Source organism: Ovis canadensis, chromosome 3, assembly GCF_042477335.2.
Source record: "Ovis canadensis isolate MfBH-ARS-UI-01 breed Bighorn chromosome 3, ARS-UI_OviCan_v2, whole genome shotgun sequence".
In the NCBI taxonomy this organism is placed as follows: domain Eukaryota; kingdom Metazoa; phylum Chordata; class Mammalia; order Artiodactyla; family Bovidae; genus Ovis; species Ovis canadensis.
Window position 1 is genome coordinate 31,786,749 of NC_091247.1, and position 19,686 is coordinate 31,806,434.

Sequence of the window (19,686 nt, forward strand, 5' to 3'; positions counted from 1 at the left end):
AAGTATTTTAAGGACCACAGTCGTTAAAGGAAGTGCTTTAAGGACCACGTAAGTCAGTTGCCCTTGCGGAAAAGAGTGGAAGAGAAGTAGCCAGGAGAGTGATATTATATAGTACAGGTTTCCCCACTATCCGAAAGTATAAAGTACAGCATGCCTGTGAAACCTTTTGTAAGCTGAAATGGTATGACGTGAAGAAGCAGTTACACTAGGGCACAAATGCTAATGGATGCACAAAATAAATCAAGATAAGAGCACAGATGCTCACAGACACAGTTCAAAGCTATGATGGCTTGATGCTGAGATGCTATATAGTTCTTGGGGAAGGAGCTTGGTGGTGTCAGTCACTGCTCAGGGTTCATGCTGCCTCTTAACCACTCTGAATGCTATTTTTGCTTTTCTTCTTTTTTCATAAAAGTAAAAATCCTCTCTGGACTTCTTTTGCGTAGCGAAAACAGGTAGTCATGTAGGTCTTTCCTAAGAGCGAAGTGGCATGAAGTGAACTTTTCAAAAGTTCATGTAGCATATATACCGCTCCAAGGTACCTATTGTATTTAATGGGCCTTGTTCTATTCTTATTTTTTTCTAATTTTAAAATAAAAACTACCACCAACCCTCTAAGCAGCCCTGCTGCTGCTGCTAAGTTGCTTCAGTCGTGTCTGACTGTGCGACCCCATGGACAGCAGCCCACCAGGCTCCTCTGTCTACGGGATTCTCTAGGCAAGAATACTGAAGTGGATTGCCATTTTCTTCTCCACTAAGCAGCCCTACAAAGTAGGTATTGCTTGCCACTTCTCTCACAGGCTCATAATTCTGAGTAACTGTAACTGAAGAAATACATTTTGTCCAAACCCCATAGCTTAGTCATCAAATGCTTGATTTGAGCACTTCAGGTGATCAATCATGAAATCTCCGTTTGGACTTATGCGCTCCCTTCTTGGAAAAGATGGAAAAGTGCACTTTCTGCATCATCTAAAGAAATGATGATGTGTTATGCTTCAAAGCCATACACTAACTCACATTACTTGTGATAGTAAGCATGTACTTATTTTCATCTAGATTTGCTCTAACTTTACACTGGAGCATTACTTCTGAGAATATGATTCTGAACTTGTTTCTATCTATGCTGCTTATTAATATTTTCATCTGCCTTTACTATAACTTATAGGAACTTCCAGTTAGGTTTTAAAACCAGCCCACTGATTGATATGGGTTATGTATGTCAGGAGAGCCCATGGCAATGTAGCTAAGAGATTTTTCTTTTAGTTGGCATGAGTGAGAAAAGCTCTGGGCCATCGTCAGGGTTCTTCTGTCAGTGATGTCTTAGAATTGTTTCCAGACGGAGGGAGGGGCAAGTGCTGTTAAGTTTCCTTCACAGACTTGTTGATAACACATCACAAAATGTGTCATGTATGTGATATGACACAGCTCAGCTATTTTATCGATCCCTTTTGTCTCCAGAAAGTCCTGGCTGTATTCCTCTGCTGAGGACTGAGGAGCTAAGGAAGAAGCAGTGCTTTAAGATGGAGAAAGTGAAATGAGAAAGGGGCTGCTTTGCTTTCAGTCACCAGTCCCTGTGCTTACCTCTACGGTGGGACCAGACCAGTCAGAAGGTGCTACACTCACTCCTTTCTGGGGTGTTTCCTTCAGAATGTCTTGGTTCCTCGCTTTCCTCAATGATACAAAAGGCCTATGAGAATTCCTCAGAAGCCAGCCTGTATAAAAGATTATCATCATGTTTTCTGCTGTGACATCAATAAGATAACTAAAAATAGCACCAAGGACCATTTCAGGTGCCCATTATAGAGTCAAGTAAATAATCTCAGTCTAGAGTTCTCATAGCCAAGGTGGTAACAGGAGACACTAAGAGTAGGGGGAATAAAAGCAAATACCTACTGGCTAGCACATGGAGAGGGTAGGGCGCTACTTCACAAGCCCTGCTTTACTGACACTCTTAAAAGATAACACAGAAAATTGTGATGCAATATGACAAGGGTTTGGGCATCATCCTGTGAGAGCCACCAAAAGTTGTTAAGCAAGAAGGTGACGATGAAATATATGTCATATCAGTCATTTTCAAACTTTCAGTCAATGAATTCTCTATTCATACAAAATCTTTCTTGGAAACTTGAAATCTAACCTACATGGATGTAAAACAGCTCTGGCACATGTGTGTGTGTACATACATGCACATGAACACAATCATTTCTTTTTAAGCTCCCCAGGTGGCTTCGATGTCCCCCTGGATTTATTTTTAGGATTTTTTTTTTTTAATACGGACCATTTTTAAAGTCTTTGTTACAATATTGCTTCTGTTTTATCTTCTGTTTTTTTTTTTTGGGTCACAAAGCATGTGGAATCTTAGCTCTCAGACCAGAAATCGAACCTACATCCCCTGCCTTGGAAGGTGAAGTATTAACCACTGGACTGCCAGGGAAGTCCCGATTCCTTGTACTCTTAAAAGCATTTTAAAAAACCGCGCCTTCAATGCCTGGTGGAGAGGACTGGCTATAACTATATCCTCAGCATTTCAGTATGAACAGAGAACAGAGCAGGGGCTCAGGATGTGTCCCCTGAATTAATGTTCTCATAACGTAACTGGAACTGGCTAAAAATTTCCAATTAGAGGGCATTTTTAAAAAACTCTTAACTTTAGGTCATGAAATTCAACTAACAGATACATAATCCAAATGACAGACCAGTTATAACTGTCAAGAATTCCCCCTTGTTACTAATTTAAAACAACTTATATTAGGGGCAAGTCAGTCTGTAGACAACCACACTGTAAGTAGGTCTAATTTGTTTTCCCCTTACAAAAGTCTTTTAGAAAATTCTTTTTATATTTATAAATACCTAAAAGCACACTGAGCATTACAAAAATAAGGAACTCATAAAAGCATCCACAAGAAAATTACAGCTGTGGCTCCTTTGTCATCTGCCTGGTCTTTTTAGAAATAAATGACTCTATTCTACTCTTAAACAGTGCTTTCAAAAAGCACTCAGACAGAGTTAATAAATAAGACAATTATTTCTTGATTTTCAATAGTAGGCTTTGAGAAGACAGTACAAAAAGTATAAAATAGTCTATTTTCTTACAGTAATGATAGATTTCAAAGCTAAATGCATTTAAAAGTAGAATAGGCTTTGTCCATTTAAACGATTCAGTGCTTGTACCTTTCAAATTGATTTTGGATTATAGTTATATACAAAACAATTAGTCCATGTTTCTCCATTTGGCCCATGCCTAAACTAGAAAAAGAAAATTACAGCTATCTCCTCCAAGCTGCTGAGCTATGATGAATGTGGTAATAAACATACTATTTCCATGCCATGGGAGTTTGTGATTATAAGACTAAGCATAAAGTATTTTATTTATGGCAAAGATATACTATGAGCTAAAGTCCAAAATATACACAGACACTTATTAACTAAAGGGAAAGAATACATAAATACATCTTAGACATGTAAAAACAAATACTACCACCCTGGCAGCTGGCTCTCACATTTCTAACAATGCGTTATCATCTGAATGACCACTTCTAGAATAAATATCTGAGGACAAGGGTACCAATACTGACAAAGGCATTTCACTAACTGTAAACCAAATATCATTCAAATGTACTCATGTGCTTAATAACCAGTTGATGTCCAAAAATATTTTATTCATTCACTCAACATAAGCTTTGGTTTCCTTATCTGCAAAATGGATACCTACCTTCACTGAGTTATTATGTAGATTTTATTATTAATAGACATTCAATAAGTAATAATACTCTTAATAAGTTCCCCTGATGGCTAAGCACCGGATTGGTCACTGGTAGTATTGAGAATATCAAAAGGTCCCCATTCTCAAGAAGCTCAGTCTCTAGGACCACCTACTACTGAATAATTCTTGATATGGTTCAACTGCTGTTTTATTATTATCTTTTTTTCCTGGTATAACACAGGAAAAATTTTAAGAGAAAACACTGACATGTTTTACCCAAAGCTACAAGTTTATTAACATAATATATTCTAACATATATCAGTTTCAAGTGGGTCTTTTTCAATCTCAAATAAGAAATCACAATATTCAGCATTTAAAGAAAAAAAAAAATAGTGGTGGTTATTCACGGGTTTTAGTCCAAAGTGAAAATGCAGAAAACGTTTACTTTGGTGGATCTGTGTTGATGCCATATTTCTCCTTAAGAAGCTTCAACTGTTCTTCCTTCTTCTTTGTGTCCATCTTCTGAAATGCCTGAAAGTGTAGTATGGACCAAAGTTAACAGTTACCAACCTACAGTCAAATGAATTTTACCAACAGCACTAGCTATAAAATAACTCTGGAGATACATCTCCCCTAACGGTACACCCTTCACTAACTCTTACACAGGTTCCCCACGTGATGAGGACTGTGGCTGTACTTACCCTGTTGGCATTATAGTACAAAACCACAAGGTATCTGTTACAGACATTGAATCCTGACAGGTGATCACATGCATTCTTGGCATCAAAGATGTCTTCATAGACCACATAAGCTGTTCCTCTAGTTTCAGGTGTGTTCCCCCTACAAAGTTGAATTGGACTTAATTAAAATACACATTTACCTGAAAACCTTTAGGGGAAACAGATATTATGGACAGGTATACTGAATAAGCCTTTAATTTCTTGAAATAGGTAATTTTTGTTTTAAGTACCATATCTCAGACGAAACTTACTATATTAAGAATACTAATATGGTTACTAAAACAATAGCAGCAAAGAACCAGCTTGAAACGTTCAGTCTTCATGTTCACTACCCTAAGAGAGAGCAGTCCTCATGTTCACTTTCCTACTTCTCATACTAAAAATCAATGTTTAGTCCTACACTGGTAAGTATAGTACCTTAGGAGTGATAGCTGTTACTAACAAGGATGTCTAGGGTACAGCTTTTCTCAATGTGCATTTATGTAACAGAAACAATACGTTTTGGTTATTTACCACACTAGTCCCTTGTTTCTAAAGATTTTGATTTTCTCCCTCACTCTAATTTTAGTTCCAATTCTTAAACACAAGACAGTCTCCATCAATTTAGGGATCAAATGTTTCTGAGCAGTATTTTACTAAAGCTTATAAAATCCATAAAAATAAATTTTGTGTCTGTGGCAGGAGTGGGGTTGGAAGGAAGCCCCTACCAAGATGGTAAAATTAAAAGCAGTCAACCACCATCCTCTATGACCAGGACAGGTGTCCTCCAATGTAAAGAGAGCGCTAATATAGTTTCTTCCATTTTCCTTAGAAGATTCTTTGCCCTTTTAAAACAAGAGTCAACTGCTAACTTTCAGACATTCACTTTTAGTTAACATCTGCACTTTTGTGCATTACACAGCCCTCTGTAGCCAGGGAAAAGGGCCGGGTTTCTGGAGGGATTGGGTTTGAAGTGTGCTTGTTGGTGGGATACCTGTGAGTCAGAGAAGAATGCTGGCAGGTGGCTGGACACGGAAGTTCATGGATATGGAGCTGCTTCTTGTGTAGGAAAGCTATAGGGCTGCCACCTCCTCTCTTCACACCAGCTTCAGTTAGGGGAGGAGCTAGGGAAGAAGTGTGAGGAGCAACAAACTGCAGGTGGCAGATGGCCATGTGCTTATGAGTGGTGACAGCGGGCAGAGGTCCTATTCACCTTATGCTCTGGTAAGCTAAAGATGGATATCTCCTTGCCTCCATCTGAGTTCCAGCCACCCAATGCAACTGCACAATAAGGTTTATCAACTGCCACAGTGACTGCACAGGGTCAAGGGAGGCAGTGGGCCCAGGGGAAGGGGAGGCACCTGCCTAGATTTGATCTAGGGTGAGACTACAGTTTTGGGCCCTGGTCAGAGCTTGTGCTTCCTGTAAAAGGGAGAGGTGTAGGGGACTGAGGGGGTTGGGAGGTGCCAGGACCAGAGAACGCTCTCACTTTGTCATACTGCATGGGCCTGATGAAGAATTTTATTATACTCATTGAAAGTAACAACTTCTGACTTTTAACCATTTTCAAGAATGCTTATTCTTAAAATATTGGGGAATACTCAAAGGAGAAAAACACTGTCCCAAAGATTTTTCCCAAAATCTTTTTATTTTGGAATAAAACCATTAAAAACAAAAAACAAAAAAACCTAACGATTTAAGTTCCAAAAGGGCAAATACATGTTTTTTTTTTCTTTTTACTCCTACAGTGAGTGCTATGCATACAGCAAGTGCTAATAAGCATCTGAAGGATGGAGATATACTTTTTCCTATCAGTTCTCACACACATCTTTTTTTCCAGGAAGCTAACAAAACAAGAGCATCTCTCTTTTTCCTCTTACATCTTCTTAGGAAGTAGAAGCAGGCACTAAACCCATTTTAAAGATGCTCCATCTCAAGTACCCCAGCCCCTAATTATCAACTTAGTATCTTGAAATCTGCATTGTAATTTTAATTAAAAACATATACTTGGTACCTACTATTAATATGTTAGGTGCTGAGTCAACAGTATTTTCTTCCTTTGGCCACACCACACAATTTATGGGATTTTAGTTCCCTGACCAGGGACTGAATCTGGGCCCTCGGCAGTGAGAGCTTGGCTCTTAACCATTGGACCACCACGGAATTCCTCCAACATTATTTTCTTATCAATGGTAAAAGCTTAAAGTAAAAATAAGGAGATCTACTCATGGAACAACCTCTCTGAGCTTCAGCTGTTTCATGTGTCAAATAGTGACATCCTACCTCACACATGGTTTTCATAAACAAAAGATGTAACAAGTATGAAAGAGCTTTAAAAAGTTCAAAGCACGGAGAGTCTGCTACATGCCAGGTGAGCTGACAAATCGGCCGGGTTTGCCCAAGACTGTCCAGGTCTGGGCACTGAAAGTCTACTGTCCCAGAAAACTCCTTGGCTCTGGGCAAACTGAGAAGGCCACTCACCCTACTGCTGGGTGCCACAGAGCATGCCCACAGCTACAGGACAGGAAACATCTGTTCCTCAATCAATAACTTAGACCCAAGTTCTTGCATACCAAACTTTTATGAATTTATTCAACAAATATAGATAGCGTTCTTTCTACATGACAGGTGCTGGAAATCCAATAGTGAAAAAGATGAGCATCATCCCTTCCTTCAAGGGGCTCTTTTCATGCAGGAGAAAGATATTATATAAATAAATACAAAACAGTTGCAGTTAATGAGAGATTAATGGGAAGACAGGGGTTACTTTAGCTACGGTGGTCTAGGAAAACCACTCTGGCATTAAAGCTGAGACCTGAAGAATGAGGAGCCCGGAATGAGATGAGCTGGGTGGAAATCCACCCCAGACAGTGGACTGAAAGTTCTAAGGCCCTGAGCTACTCTGCAATCTTTATCTTGACTTAACTCCACTAATCTCTTAATTGTATACTATCAATAAATTTTGTTATACCTTCATAAATACACTGCCACTTTCTATATTATTAATTTACTTACAGGCACCGGGTGCTTAACATGTGCCAGGCACAACAAGAGTTGTCAACATAAGTGAAAAGAATATATGGTTACCTGCCCTGGAGGAATCCAAAGACTGGCAGGAGCCATAAGTGAGCACACAGTCAACAGCAAAACCATATGACAACTAAGAGAACAAGCTATGGGAGCACAGAGACGGGGTAGCTGATGCACATTGGGAAGGAAATACTCAAAGTGTGAACTATCTAATTTGATCCTCTGGGAAATTCTTCTAGAAAGATTTTATATCATAGATAAACTCCAGAAGGTTAACTATTTTGCTGTTTCATATGACTAGCAAGTACCCAGTTGGTATTCGAACCTAGGTTATCATACTGCCTCCATGTTAAAAGCTGAAAGGCACTATCCATTCAGATTATCTTCTATGTGAGGAAAAAGCCAGGCAACTTGTCTAGAGTCACATGATTCATCCTGAAGCAGAATCTTGTCTCCTGAACCCCAAGTCAAGGGATCTTCTGTATACCATTCTTGTATGTCTCAAGCAGGAGTTCTTAACCTAGAGCTCATGTACCCACTGAAATCACATGTGAAATGTTGTGTGTATTCTGCAGAAAGGGCCCAAAACTTTTATCAAATTTGGAAAAAAAAGAGTTCCTTAAAAGGACAATTGATTTATAACACTTCATCTCAGTTTTGAGTACCAATGATGGTACATTTCTAGCTCTTTATTTACTTTTTGGAGGAACAGTGATCACTGAAAAGGAGAATCCTCAAGATCTCACAGAGTTCTAAAAGCCAAGAAGGAACTCTCAAGTCATGAAAGAATTCCAATGGAAAATAAAATCTTTAGAAATCCTCTTAGATGGACTCCTAGTTAATTTGCTCATGTATACTAGTTAAAAGGACAGCAGCTGTGGTACTATGCAGAGATTCAATTTAGAATCACAAGATTTTATCACTAAAGAGCTGGGTGAAACTAGAAAAGTATTGATACTTTTACTCTCTGAGCTTTAGTAGTCTCACCTGTGAAACAAACACCCTATCACTTCCACACAGGGTTGTAGTGTCAGTGATGCAAATAAAAGCACCTATTAGGACAAATGGCATACAGAAGATGTTCAATAGATATCATCTGAAGCCCCAATCTTTAGATTAAATTAAAACATGGATTTATAATTACTTTGCCCTATATTTCTAAATCTTCAACAGAAAGGTGTAGTTGCAAAAAAATCATTTTTCTGTTTTATATTTCTTTACACAACTTACTCAGAAATTTTGGAGTCAGTAAAGGAGACAGTGAAGACTTGAGAAAATTAAGAGTAACCACAGTAGAATACTTCTTTACAAACAGTAGGTATATAAAAAATGTCAGTTCTTTTTCTTCCCATCTGTTGCCTTCAAACCACTCATTACTACTTCATGCTCTCTATAATTTCACAACTACCATTCTTGGCTTTCACTGAGTTGGATCATGAGGGTCTCTAGGCTTAGTCTCTAGCCTCTTGGTAGGGCCCTCTGTCAGCTGTTAATTCTGAGTTATAAATTACACAATCATTTCTCTAAATGACATTTCAAGAGTTTCACTAAGACTCACACTCTGATTTGACGAATAGGTCCATATTTCCCAAATATATCATACATTTCTTCAGCTGTGATTTTGTAAGGCAAATTTCTTATATACAAAATCCGATTTACTTCTGGTGGAAGTCGAATCTAAAATGAACGATAATGGGTTATCATTATAATCAGAGGCAACAGTGCTACCATTTGAAAAACTGTCTCATAACACATTCTAAAAAAAAAGATACATAAATTTATACACCAAGAATAAGAATTATAATCTGACATTAATGAAAATGGCATGCTTTTGGGAAAAGCAACTGGGCGCTGGTTATAGGGAGGGCTGTTGTGAAATCGCTCAGTCGTGTTCGACTCTTTGCAATCCCATGGATGGTAGCCTACCAGTCTCCTCAGTCTATGGAATTTTCCAGGCAAGAATACTGGAGTGGGTTGCCATTTCCTTCTCCAGGGGATCTTCCCGACCCAGGGATTGAACCCTGGTCTCCTGCATCGCAGGCAGACGCTTTACTGTCTGAGCCACCAGGGAAGGGAGGGCTGTTAGTAGGAACTAATAAGAGGCTATTACAAAATCCAGGACTTCCCTGGTGGCTCAGACGGTAAAGCATCTGCCTACAATGTGGGAGACCCAGGTTCAATCCCTGGGTCGGGAAGATCTCCTGAACAAGGAAATGGCAACCCAATCCAGTATTCTTGCCTAGAAAATCCCATGGACGGAGGAGCCTGGTAGGCTACAGTCCAAGGGGTCGCAAAGAGTCGGACACAACTGAGCGACTTCACTACTACTACACTACTACAAAATCCAGATTTTTAGTCACTACAGGTAAACAAAGATATCTAACCTCATTTAAAAGTCCTCAATGCTACAGACATTTGTGGGAAAGAACGAGGGAACTGTTTACTGTTTGCTGGATAATAAAACTCCCATTGATGACCCTTCTCTGGTCTCAGAAACTTGTTCTATCAATGATCCTCTCTCTCCTTTGAATTTACAGCCTTTTCCTCACCATTGGCTTCTTTTGTCACGTGAACAGTTGCTTATATACTCCCAATTGTCACACAAAATAAATACTTTGGATCCTTCTTTATTCATTCAAATATTTAGTGAGTACCTTTGTTATATATATACATTAGGATTACAGAATGAAAGGGAAAAAAAGAGCTCTCTACTTACTACCCCATCTTGCTCCTTTTTTTCTTTTCTTTCAGTCAAGCATCTGAAAAGATGCAGTGTATATACTCATTGCCTCTCATTCTTTACTTCATGACACTCATTAACCTCCCACAATCTAGCTCTACCCAAGCACTCTGATGAAAATTGTTTTTATGCACTAAGACCTTTCACTTGCAGTGTTCAATTCTCATCAGTTCCTCTGAGGCTTCTGACACTGTTCACTATCACCTTCTTGACTATTCCTGATACTCTATCGCCTCGGATTCCTCCTAATTCTCTGGCTAGTAGTCCTCAGTCTTCTTTGGCCATTAAAATAGGATTTTCCAAAGAGTTTTATCTTTAGACTTCTTGTATTTACTCTTCATATACTCCCCTTAACTCTACATTCCTTTGGTCTCTTAACTACACATGCTTTCCACAATAAGTTGATGACTCCCAAATATGTATCTCCAGTCCAGATTTCATTCTTGTGCTCCTTGTTAACACACTAATTACATACTGGACATTATTAATGTGCACAATAACTATTAAACCAGCATCTATTTCAGGCATTAACAATAAAGTGTTGTATAAATGGAAGAACAAGATAACTTAGCCCTCAAGCTATTAGTGGCGACAAATGGTAAACAAGTACAATCAAGTTTTAGACGTTAAGATTTAAGGTTCAGTTCAAGTAGATAATAAACACTGTCAACCACAACATACTTCTCTAGTACATATGCTTTCTAACTCTGCAAGACACTGTATCACATTTTCTCCTCTTTCCTAAAACCTTACCATCACCACTCCCTCTGACATATCTGAGTTGAACCGTATCCTCTCTTCCCTGCTCATCCCAGGTGATAACCTTGGCTCTTGCTTATTAGAGAAACAGATATAACCACATGGTAAATGCCTTATATTCAATCTTCATTTATCCACATTCATCCACTTTCCCTCTCATTGCTATGATAACCCCTCACCTACCCCAAACTACTAAATTTAACCCATCTTTCTCCTGCAGCATTGGCATACAAATACACCTTATATCACACATCTTTAAAAATAGTTAACTGTCATCCAATGTCTATGTACATACATGAAAACTTGTGAAAAAGCTATTCCTATTTTCTCAATTTCTACTTTTTATCCCACCGTATTCCACGTTTATCCACTGAAATGATTATCATCGAAGTTGCCAAAAATCTTCACCTCACCATATTCAATTATGTCTTCACCTTCGTATACGTCTCAGAAGCTTAAAGCTGACCACTCTCTTTCTCGAGACAAGTTTTCTTAGGTTTCCATAACACCCCACTCCCTAATATTACAATGTAAGCAGCAAGTCTTTTTTTTTTTTAATTCATTATTGTCTCTCCAGTACTTAAGACTAGTGTCTGGCACATAGTTTAAGTGTTCAATAAATATGACTGACCTATTGGATCCTCTCTCAAGTCTAGAACGTACTAAGGTGCTCCAAAAATATCTCTGAGAACATTAATGAAGGATCCAAAAACTCCATAATCTGAGGATACTTCCCGGTTCCAGCTGCCTGTTAAGCCTAAGTGATTTATGGGGGGTTCAACTCCGCTACTGACTTTTAGGCCGAGGAGAAGATCCTGATGCCAGATTCCAGGTACACGTGAAGCAACTTAGGCTGTTAACACTATCACTGACACTAAGATAACAGACTCAAAAGCAACAGTGACGGAAGTGTGCTCTAGGAGCACATCCCTAAGGTCGGGGCCAGGATGAAATCTCCCCTCTGACAGGTAACTTCTGATCCTTCCCGCCGAAGGGACAAAGGAGGGCCAAGAATGCTCTCTGGTCACGCCAGCAGCCAAGTGCTCCCCCTCCTTGGCAGAAGACCCCGATACTCACGTTCGCCCTCTTGGCCGCTTGCATCGCCATCTTGGCGGGCTGATGAAGTTACCGCACCAAACACTTGAATTCCTCCGCACTCCTCCGGAGCTCGCTCACTTTCGAGCGCAACAAGGCATCAGATGCAGGACATCAACATCCAGACTCCACCGGAAGCTGTTCTAACTCGCCGGAATATCACCGTCTCACGCCGAAACGTACTGACGTAGCTACTCTTACAAATAAGACTCCAGGGCAAAATGGGTCTGAGGTACTTAACGAGGCCGGAAGGTTGAAAGGCGAGAGGCCAAGGCACTTCCGGGCTCTGAACCGGAAGGGGCGTGGCCTGGGCTTCAGCGTTCCGGTCGGGGAGCCCCTGAACCACGGAAGTTGGCTGGAGGGGGCGAGGCCTGAGGAGAGCTCTGCAGGGCGGAAGCGGGCCTCGCGAGGTGGGTCTGCACCCTGGTGAGTTGCGGGAGAGGACCGGCAGTGGAGTGGGGTCTCTGGCTGCAGGCTGCGCGCTAGGTGCGAGGGGACGTGTGCGTGCGTCCGGGCCTCTGACAGTGCGCGAAGCCGAATCTGCAGGGTTCTGGCTGGTTGTGTTGTGGCCGACACTGTATCTGGTACTCAGAAGCCCTGGCGCTAGCGCAGGCCCCCGAAATTGAGCATGAACCGACCAGGCCTCTACTCTAATCTCCGCGACTATGCCTGTCCCGACTCCCACCTCGCCCCCCAGTCGGCGACCGCAGTCCACGCGCCACTCGTCAAGTCCACTCTTTATTTCCTTAGACCGGCTTTATACTGATAATTTGAGGAGACTGGGGGAGAAATAGGGGGTTACAGGCGAGCCTGGAGTGGCGCTCTGTCGCCTGTGTACAGAGTTTTCTCCAAGTTTGCTGTCGGAAGACTGGAGATGTAGCCTTGACTTGTACTACCCACTTCTTCACTGGGGCAGCTCCAGGACGATTTTGCCCACGTTCTTGTTAGTCTCCATGTACTCATGGGCTTCTTGAATTTCAGCCACGGGGTAGACTCTGTCCAGAACCGGCAGTAAACGTTGAGGGCCTTCCGTGGAGAAGTGGGGCAGAATTTGCTCTGTGAAAGCCTTCACCAGCATCTGCTTGTACTTAAGATAAGGAAAAGAAGACCATCAGTCTGGACGGAGGCCTTTTTTTGTCACTCCCCACCCTGCTTAGCGTTTCTGCTTTCTCTGAAACTTGTACATATCTGAAGTCACACAAGGGTATGTAATAATCACCTCACTCCTAGCATGTATGTGCATGCCTCTAGATTTGTAAGCTTGGTTCTGTACCAGGTAAAGATCAAGCCTGGAGAAAATATTAGTGTCACTGAAAACTGAAGGACTCTTTTTAAATAAAGACTTCAAGCAGGAGGCAGCCATAGAGAGGTCTTATATAGGCTCAATTCAAAAGAGATACTTAACCCCTGTTATCCCCCAGTAGGTGTGAAACCCTGTGAGGAAACATTCCCAAAGCTGGCACCTGCTGGAATGCCACACGATTTCAGGAATGTATAATCTGTTAAAGGTAGAAGCTTACTAACCTTACTTACCTAAGAGGTTTTCTTAGCACACTGAGAACAGTTCTGCCTTTGCAAACAAAAGTCTTGGTACTATTAGAAATATTTCCTAATATAGTCAAGGCTTTGTTCATTTTATATGAAGTTTACATACTATATTAAGTATTAGCCACCCTCTTTCCAAGATGTTGAAGCCTTCATCAACTGATTTTAATTAGTTCTTGAAATTGGGTTACCAGTTTATCCACAGAGGGGCAGGTTTTTACAGGCTTTCCAACTTAATATGTGATCCTTTCTCAGGATTATGTGAATGAATCACACTTTTCTGGATAATAGTTAAATCACATGTTTTATTTTCACCCATCACTCACCTTTTTGTCCCTAGATCTTAGAAGACTGGTGATCAGACTTCCCCTTTTAAAAAGTAGCTTTGAAAACAGAGGCCCACTGATGACAGCTCCTCCCAGCAGACCATAGAGAACCCAGTGACCATCAAGAGCCAGGCAGTTGACATTTTTCTCCCAGTAGGAGCCGCCTATGCAGTCTAGAATGAGGTTGACTCCAGCACCTCTCACATGAAACACAGATTTGTGATGTTAGTCAAAATCAGAAAGATTGGTGCAAAAGAAGATTACATGGAATGTTTGTGGAAATACGGGTATAAATATATACAAGTGCAAGCAGTAAATCTATAGGTTGGAACTCAGAACATTGCTTATAGAACCATGGTTGTAAATAGAGTTTAGAGAGCTGAAGTCTATCATATATATGTGACATAGTTCATATTTTATGATCCCTGCCACAGCAAGAGGGAAATGGGACAACACCATGATCTGGTATTTTCCCTCCATAGAAGTAGAGACCCACTGGCACCCAGGGGAATAGGGGAGATCCACCCCAGCCTATAGTACAGGCTAGTCCATATCTAAGTTATGAAGTGTCTGCACAGGGTTCTCTGAATCATAGCTTTGCTAGCTTTCTTTTTAAATCTCTTTTTGATTCTTGTCAAAAAATAGAATGGGATGAGCCAAATAGAAACAGATTTGGCTCTGGAATATAGAGGCATACACATCTGCTTACCCCCTTAGGGAGCTACCTACAAAAGCCTACTATGACCAGCTCCAAACTAGTTTCTACCTCTATCTCCTTTTTTTTTTTTTTTTTAGTTTTTTATTTTTTTAATTTTAAAATCTTTAATTCTTACTCTATCTCCTTTTAATTCACTACAGAGTGACTGGTTGGGAAAAAGAGGTCCTGAGTAATTGCAGGTGAACTCTGTGTGATTATTCTCTTTATAAAAAGCATATGAATCATATCACTTACAAGAATGCCCATGAAAATCATCTTAGTCCTAAATACTGCCTGCCTGTCTCCAGTGGTCAAACTGTAGAGTACTAGAATTTGGCCTGGGCAGGTGGTGTGCTTTTAGCAGAGGGAAATTAGATCTAGAGGCAACTTTGTGGCTGGTGAGAATTTTATTTAATTATCTCTGAAACTCCTGCTGAACTGCAGAAGCTTTGTTTACCTTTAGTGAATTTCAGTGTTGCTTCAGAAAAATCCTCTTCTTTGTAATTGAATCCAGCAGCTGCTCCGAGCTTTTCTGCTATTTGAAGTTTCTCCTGGGAACCAGCTGTGACCAAAGGAGTAGCCCCAGCCATCCGGGCAAGTTGGATGGCAGCTGTGCCCACACCGCTTGCTCCTGCGTGGATTAGCACAGAGTCTCCAGCCCGAACATTTCCTGTGATAGAAAGTATAGGAACCATTTTCTTTACTTTGCAGCTGCTATACCTTTACCACATAGGTTTATACTACCATGATCACCTGGCCCTGGGACCACCAAATGTGAAATCTCTTACTGTCTTTTTTAAAAATTATTTTTATTTATTTATTTGGCTGAATTGTGGCATGCAGGATCTTTGATCTTCGATGCAATATGCAAATTCTTATTTGTGGCATGTGGGATCTGGTTCCCTGACCAGATTGAACCTGGGTCCCCTGCATTGGGAGAGCAGAGTCATAGCCACTGGACCACCAGGGAAGTTCCCATCCTTCACTTGAGAGTGAAGCAGCCAATCTCACCTTGATGCTCTTAGGCCACCTTGGTATACCTTCTGTCCATCACAGCTCTGCTGCTGCTGCTAAGTCGCTTCAGTTGTGTCCGACTCTACAGGACCCCATAGATGGCAGCCCACCAGGCTCCCCCGTCTCTGGGATTCTCCAGGCAAGAACACTGGAGTGGGTTGCCATTTCCTTCTCCAGTGCATGAAAGTGAAAAGTGAAAGTGAAGTCGCTCAGTTTTGTCTGACTCTTAGCGACCTCATGGACTGCAGCCTACCAGGCTCCTCCGTCCATGGGATTTTCCAGGCAGGATACTGGAGTGGGTTGCCATTACCTTCTCCACATCACAGCTCTACCAGCCTTCAAGTCCTTCTATTCCAGAAAGCCTTCTCTGACCTTCGCCCGTACCAACCTTTCTCACCTTAAGCTTCTGTTGTAGTTTGTAGTTAGAGACAGGGCCACCCTTCCAAACGCTGGTTGTCTTCCCAGTTACACTGATTTCCCCAAAGGCAGAGACCCTCACATGAGCTCTTGGCTGGCTTCAGTGGGAGTGAGGAGAAATTAAAGAGTTGGTTGAATGGCTCCATCTGCTGTACTAGGGCTCTCAGAGCTTAGCAAGACTGAGAAGCAGGGACTACTACTGGGCTTACAGTGTGAAAATGCACACAGGCCTTCTATCCAGTGCTTACCAGGTTTTCTATCTGCTAACCATGATTTTCAGGCTCAATATCAAGCCATTGCTACATAGTATGAGGATCTGATACTAAGTAGGGGGTGCTGGGGTTGGCTGTTGTTCAGTGGCCAGATCAAAGCTGCCCTTCAGGACTGCTGGGTTTTGAGGCGGCTGAGTTATGAATAAATGAATAAATTGAACTATGCTGTATGGAGTGAGCATGGGGTGGGCTGGTCCTTACCCACGAGATGTAATAGCTGGAAGGCAGTGAGCCAGGCCTCTGGGATGGCTGCAGCCTGACACATCGTCAGTCCTGCCGGGATGGGCATGAGGAGCTCTGCAGGGACAGTAACATACTGAGCCTGGCCCCCGCCAGACAGCAGAGCCATGGCTGGGTCCCCAACCCTCCAGGGTCCCTGGCAGCCAGCTCCGAGCTCTGCCACGTGTCCAGATGCCTCAAGTCCCAAAATGTTGCTGGCTCCTGGAGGTGGGGCATACTGGCCTTGTCTCTGCAGAAAGAGGACACACTAGGTAGTAAGCATGATCAGAAATCTGTGTCAGCATCCCTGGCCTTCCCGTAGCTCCCCTCCTCCCCCTTTAAGACAAAATTCAGGGTAAAATTAGGTTTTTTAAGTCGAGAAAAAAGAGAGGGGAGGTAATTTGTTTCATACAAATAAGAGACTAGGTCCCATAATCAGTGGATGTCTAACTTGGGGTATCACTTCAGTCCTTGTATCATCTAAACCCCTTCTTTTACAAATAAAGAAACTGAGGCCTGGTCAGGGGAACCAGGGTAGCAAAACAAGTTAATAGCAAGACTAGTAACTAAACTATGGGCTTCCTAATGACATATCTCATATATCAAGTGCCAGGCTCTGTACTCATGCCTCACAGTTGCCAGAGGCCTGAGACCAGAGGGACTGAGCTAGGAGTGTGCATCAGAACAATTTGAGATGCTTTTTCAAAGTATACATGCCTGGATCCCTGCCCTATTTATTTTGAATAAGTGCCCCTGTGATTCTGGTGTACATTTCTTAATCACTTCAAAAAATGCAGGTGGCCCAGTTTAGTGCTTCAAGAAGAAGTCAGAAGAAAGTTCTTAAGAGCACTGCCCCCTCCCAGCTCTGGAACCCTCAGAGTGAAAAGAAGACAGGCTTGGGATCCTTAAGACAAAGACCTCAATCTGAATCACTGCTCCCCTAGTTAGTAGTGTGTGGCTTTGGGCTCATTGCTGAAGCTCTCTGACTCTCAGTTTCTTTATCTGTAGAGTACAAATGGTGAACAGGATTGCCTGGGGAGCAGTCAGGATGCCTGATTTTCACCCAGGCGGCCCAGGTTTGACTCCTGGTGTGAGGATGCCAACCTTTGAGGCGGGGCTTTCCTAGTGGCTCAGACGGCAAAGAATCCACCTGCAATGTAAGAGACCTAGGTTCTGAAAGGTTGCTGAACCACGAAAGACGCCAGGATTCTTGGCCTCTGGAAGAGAGGAATTCAGTCCGGGGCCAGTGATGAGGCTTGATCACTCAGAGCTTCTGTGTAATAAAGTTTTATTAAAGTATAGAAGAGATAGAGAAATCAGAAGGGGGCAAGAAGAGTGCCCCCCTGCTAGTCTTTAGCCGGATGTTATATAGCTACTAGCAAGCTGTTAATTATAGAAAGGAGATGTCTCAAAATTCAGCACCAAGCCCCTCACCCACAGCATGCCTTTTGAAATAACACTGTCACCAGGTGAGTCATCCCGGGCCATAAAACCATTGACATGAATCTTGAAGAAAGACAGGTTTCCAGGTAAATATATAGTTTCCATTAACATAGATTCGGAGAGCAATGTATGAGTAAAACATGCAGATTTGTCAAGTTGGTTCTGAGTCTTAGGTGGAACCAACTTGAAAGAGTCTAGGGTAAATACATAGATCATTAACATAGCTTAAGACAAACATTTCTGTAAGAAAAATGCATTGGTTAGCTCAAGGTTTGAGAAAAGTTCAGGTGGAACCAGGTTTCATTATGGCAACACAGAATTTTAAGAGAAACCTCTCTTTAAATTTGTATAGAGAAGGGAGAAAAAAGAATCTAACACTTGTTCGTTTTCTCCTGCCACTTAAGAGAGAGAGAAAAAATGTCTGACACCTGAAGCCTATTTCCTCCATTTGGAGACCCCTGGCCTTCCTGCATCCTCTCAGTCCAATCCTGGGTCAGAAAGATCCCCTGGAGAAGGAAATGGCAACCTACTCCAGTATTCTTGCTTGAAGAATCCTGTGGACAGAGGAGTCTGGTGGGCTACAGTCCATGGGGTTGCAAAGAGTCAGACAAGACTGAGCTGACGCTTTCACTTTTTCACTTTCAAAGGAGATACAGGGAGGTCTAACACCCACCCCACCAACACATCTGGAAGCCTGAGCAGACAGACAATGGGGTGACACAGGGTGGCCTCTGCTGTGCATATCCCCTTTATTTTGTGTAAACAAGGGAGGCTAAATCGTTCTAGTTACAGAACCGGACAAAGCAGCTCATGATGAGTGTTAATGGCAGTGCCTAAAGTCTCCTTCACCTGTCTGGTGAATGTTTATTAAAGACCGCGTTGCCCTGCTCAGTCCCAGCTGCTGCCAGACCCCTGGGTACCTGGAGTAAGTCCGCCCTGTTCAGGGCGCTGGCTGCCACCTTCAGGAGGACTTCACCCTCGCCTGGGCTGGGCTTGGCCACTTCCTTCAAGTAAAGATTTTCTGGTCCTCCCGGCTTGTCAAAGTGCACAGCTATCATGGTCTCTGAGGACACACAGGGTACAGCAAAGTTCTTTCAGGGGCCTAGTGCCCCACTGCCGGCCAGCGGCCTCCCTCAATCCGTCTGGCCGTCGGCCCCTGCTCTCCTTCCAGCGAGGCCCCTGCCGCCTCCAGGCCAACCCCACGTGGGAGGCTCAGGCTGGGATGGGGGTGCAGGGAGGCCGGCCGCACCGACTGGCTGCGGGCGGAACAGGAAAACACTGAAGAGCTTGAAGCAATTTTCACTCCCTCTGAGCTGGAATCTCCCACATGTCCGGATCGCTAGAGCCTGTGTGAGCTCCTTACTTGCTCCAGGCCCGGCCCCTCTGCTGCTGTTGCTGCTGCTCCAGGTGACAGGGCGCGGTCCTGAGCGCCCGGCGGGTCCTAGGAGGCGGACGGCTGCACTCTGGGTAGTGCGGGGGGGTGGGGTTGGCCAGAATCAACCCTCCCCTTCCTCCTCTCCCTTGAAAATGCAAAGCTGCTGCTGCTGCTGCTGCTGCTGCTGCTGCTGCTGCTGCTAAGTCACTTCAGTCGTGTCTGACTCTGTGCGACCCCATAGACGGCAGCCCACCAGGCTCCCCCGTCCCTGGGATTCTCCAGGCAAGAACACTGGATTGGATTGCCATTTCCTTCTCCAATGCATGAAAGTA

The 19,686-nt window shown here is 42.7% G+C and overlaps 3 protein-coding genes across 6 annotated transcripts in view; 1 reads left to right on the forward strand and 2 right to left on the reverse strand.

Moving 5' to 3' along the window:
* Positions 1 to 3,973: 3,973 nt before the first annotated feature.
* SF3B6 (splicing factor 3b subunit 6) lies at positions 3,974 to 13,133 on the reverse strand. Its single transcript, XM_069582734.1, has 4 exons — positions 12,029 to 13,133; positions 9,011 to 9,129; positions 4,405 to 4,543; positions 3,974 to 4,234 (listed from the first exon to the last, which is right to left on the reverse strand). The coding sequence occupies exons 1-4, from the start codon at positions 12,056 to 12,058 to the stop codon at positions 4,145 to 4,147; spliced, it is 378 nt and encodes a 125-aa protein (XP_069438835.1). The 5' UTR covers positions 12,059 to 13,133; the 3' UTR covers positions 3,974 to 4,144.
* The window catches only part of FAM228B (family with sequence similarity 228 member B), a 53,026-nt gene continuing 45,680 nt past the window's right edge, over positions 12,341 to 19,686 (forward strand). The window contains exon 1 of one of the 2 annotated variants that reach the window (XM_069582695.2): positions 12,341 to 12,456. The gene's annotated coding sequence lies outside the window, so the exon portion shown is untranslated. Of the gene's footprint in view, positions 12,473 to 19,686 lie in introns of both variants that reach the window. The other variant, XM_069582698.2, reaches the window with a different exon arrangement.
* TP53I3 (tumor protein p53 inducible protein 3) lies at positions 12,772 to 19,502 on the reverse strand. 3 transcript variants are annotated; one of them, XM_069582723.1, is made up of 6 exons: positions 19,343 to 19,502; positions 18,900 to 19,042; positions 16,519 to 16,786; positions 15,072 to 15,284; positions 13,918 to 14,114; positions 12,772 to 13,133 (listed from the first exon to the last, which is right to left on the reverse strand). In XM_069582723.1, the coding sequence occupies exons 2-6, from the start codon at positions 19,035 to 19,037 to the stop codon at positions 12,951 to 12,953; spliced, it is 999 nt and encodes a 332-aa protein (XP_069438824.1). In that variant the 5' UTR covers positions 19,038 to 19,042; positions 19,343 to 19,502; the 3' UTR covers positions 12,772 to 12,950. The 3 variants fall into 3 exon arrangements, with proteins under 3 accessions (XP_069438824.1, XP_069438823.1, XP_069438825.1); XM_069582722.1 differs by lacking the exon at positions 19,343 to 19,502 and having other exon boundaries at positions 18,900 to 19,120; XM_069582724.1 differs by lacking the exons at positions 13,918 to 14,114; positions 19,343 to 19,502 and having other exon boundaries at positions 18,900 to 19,120.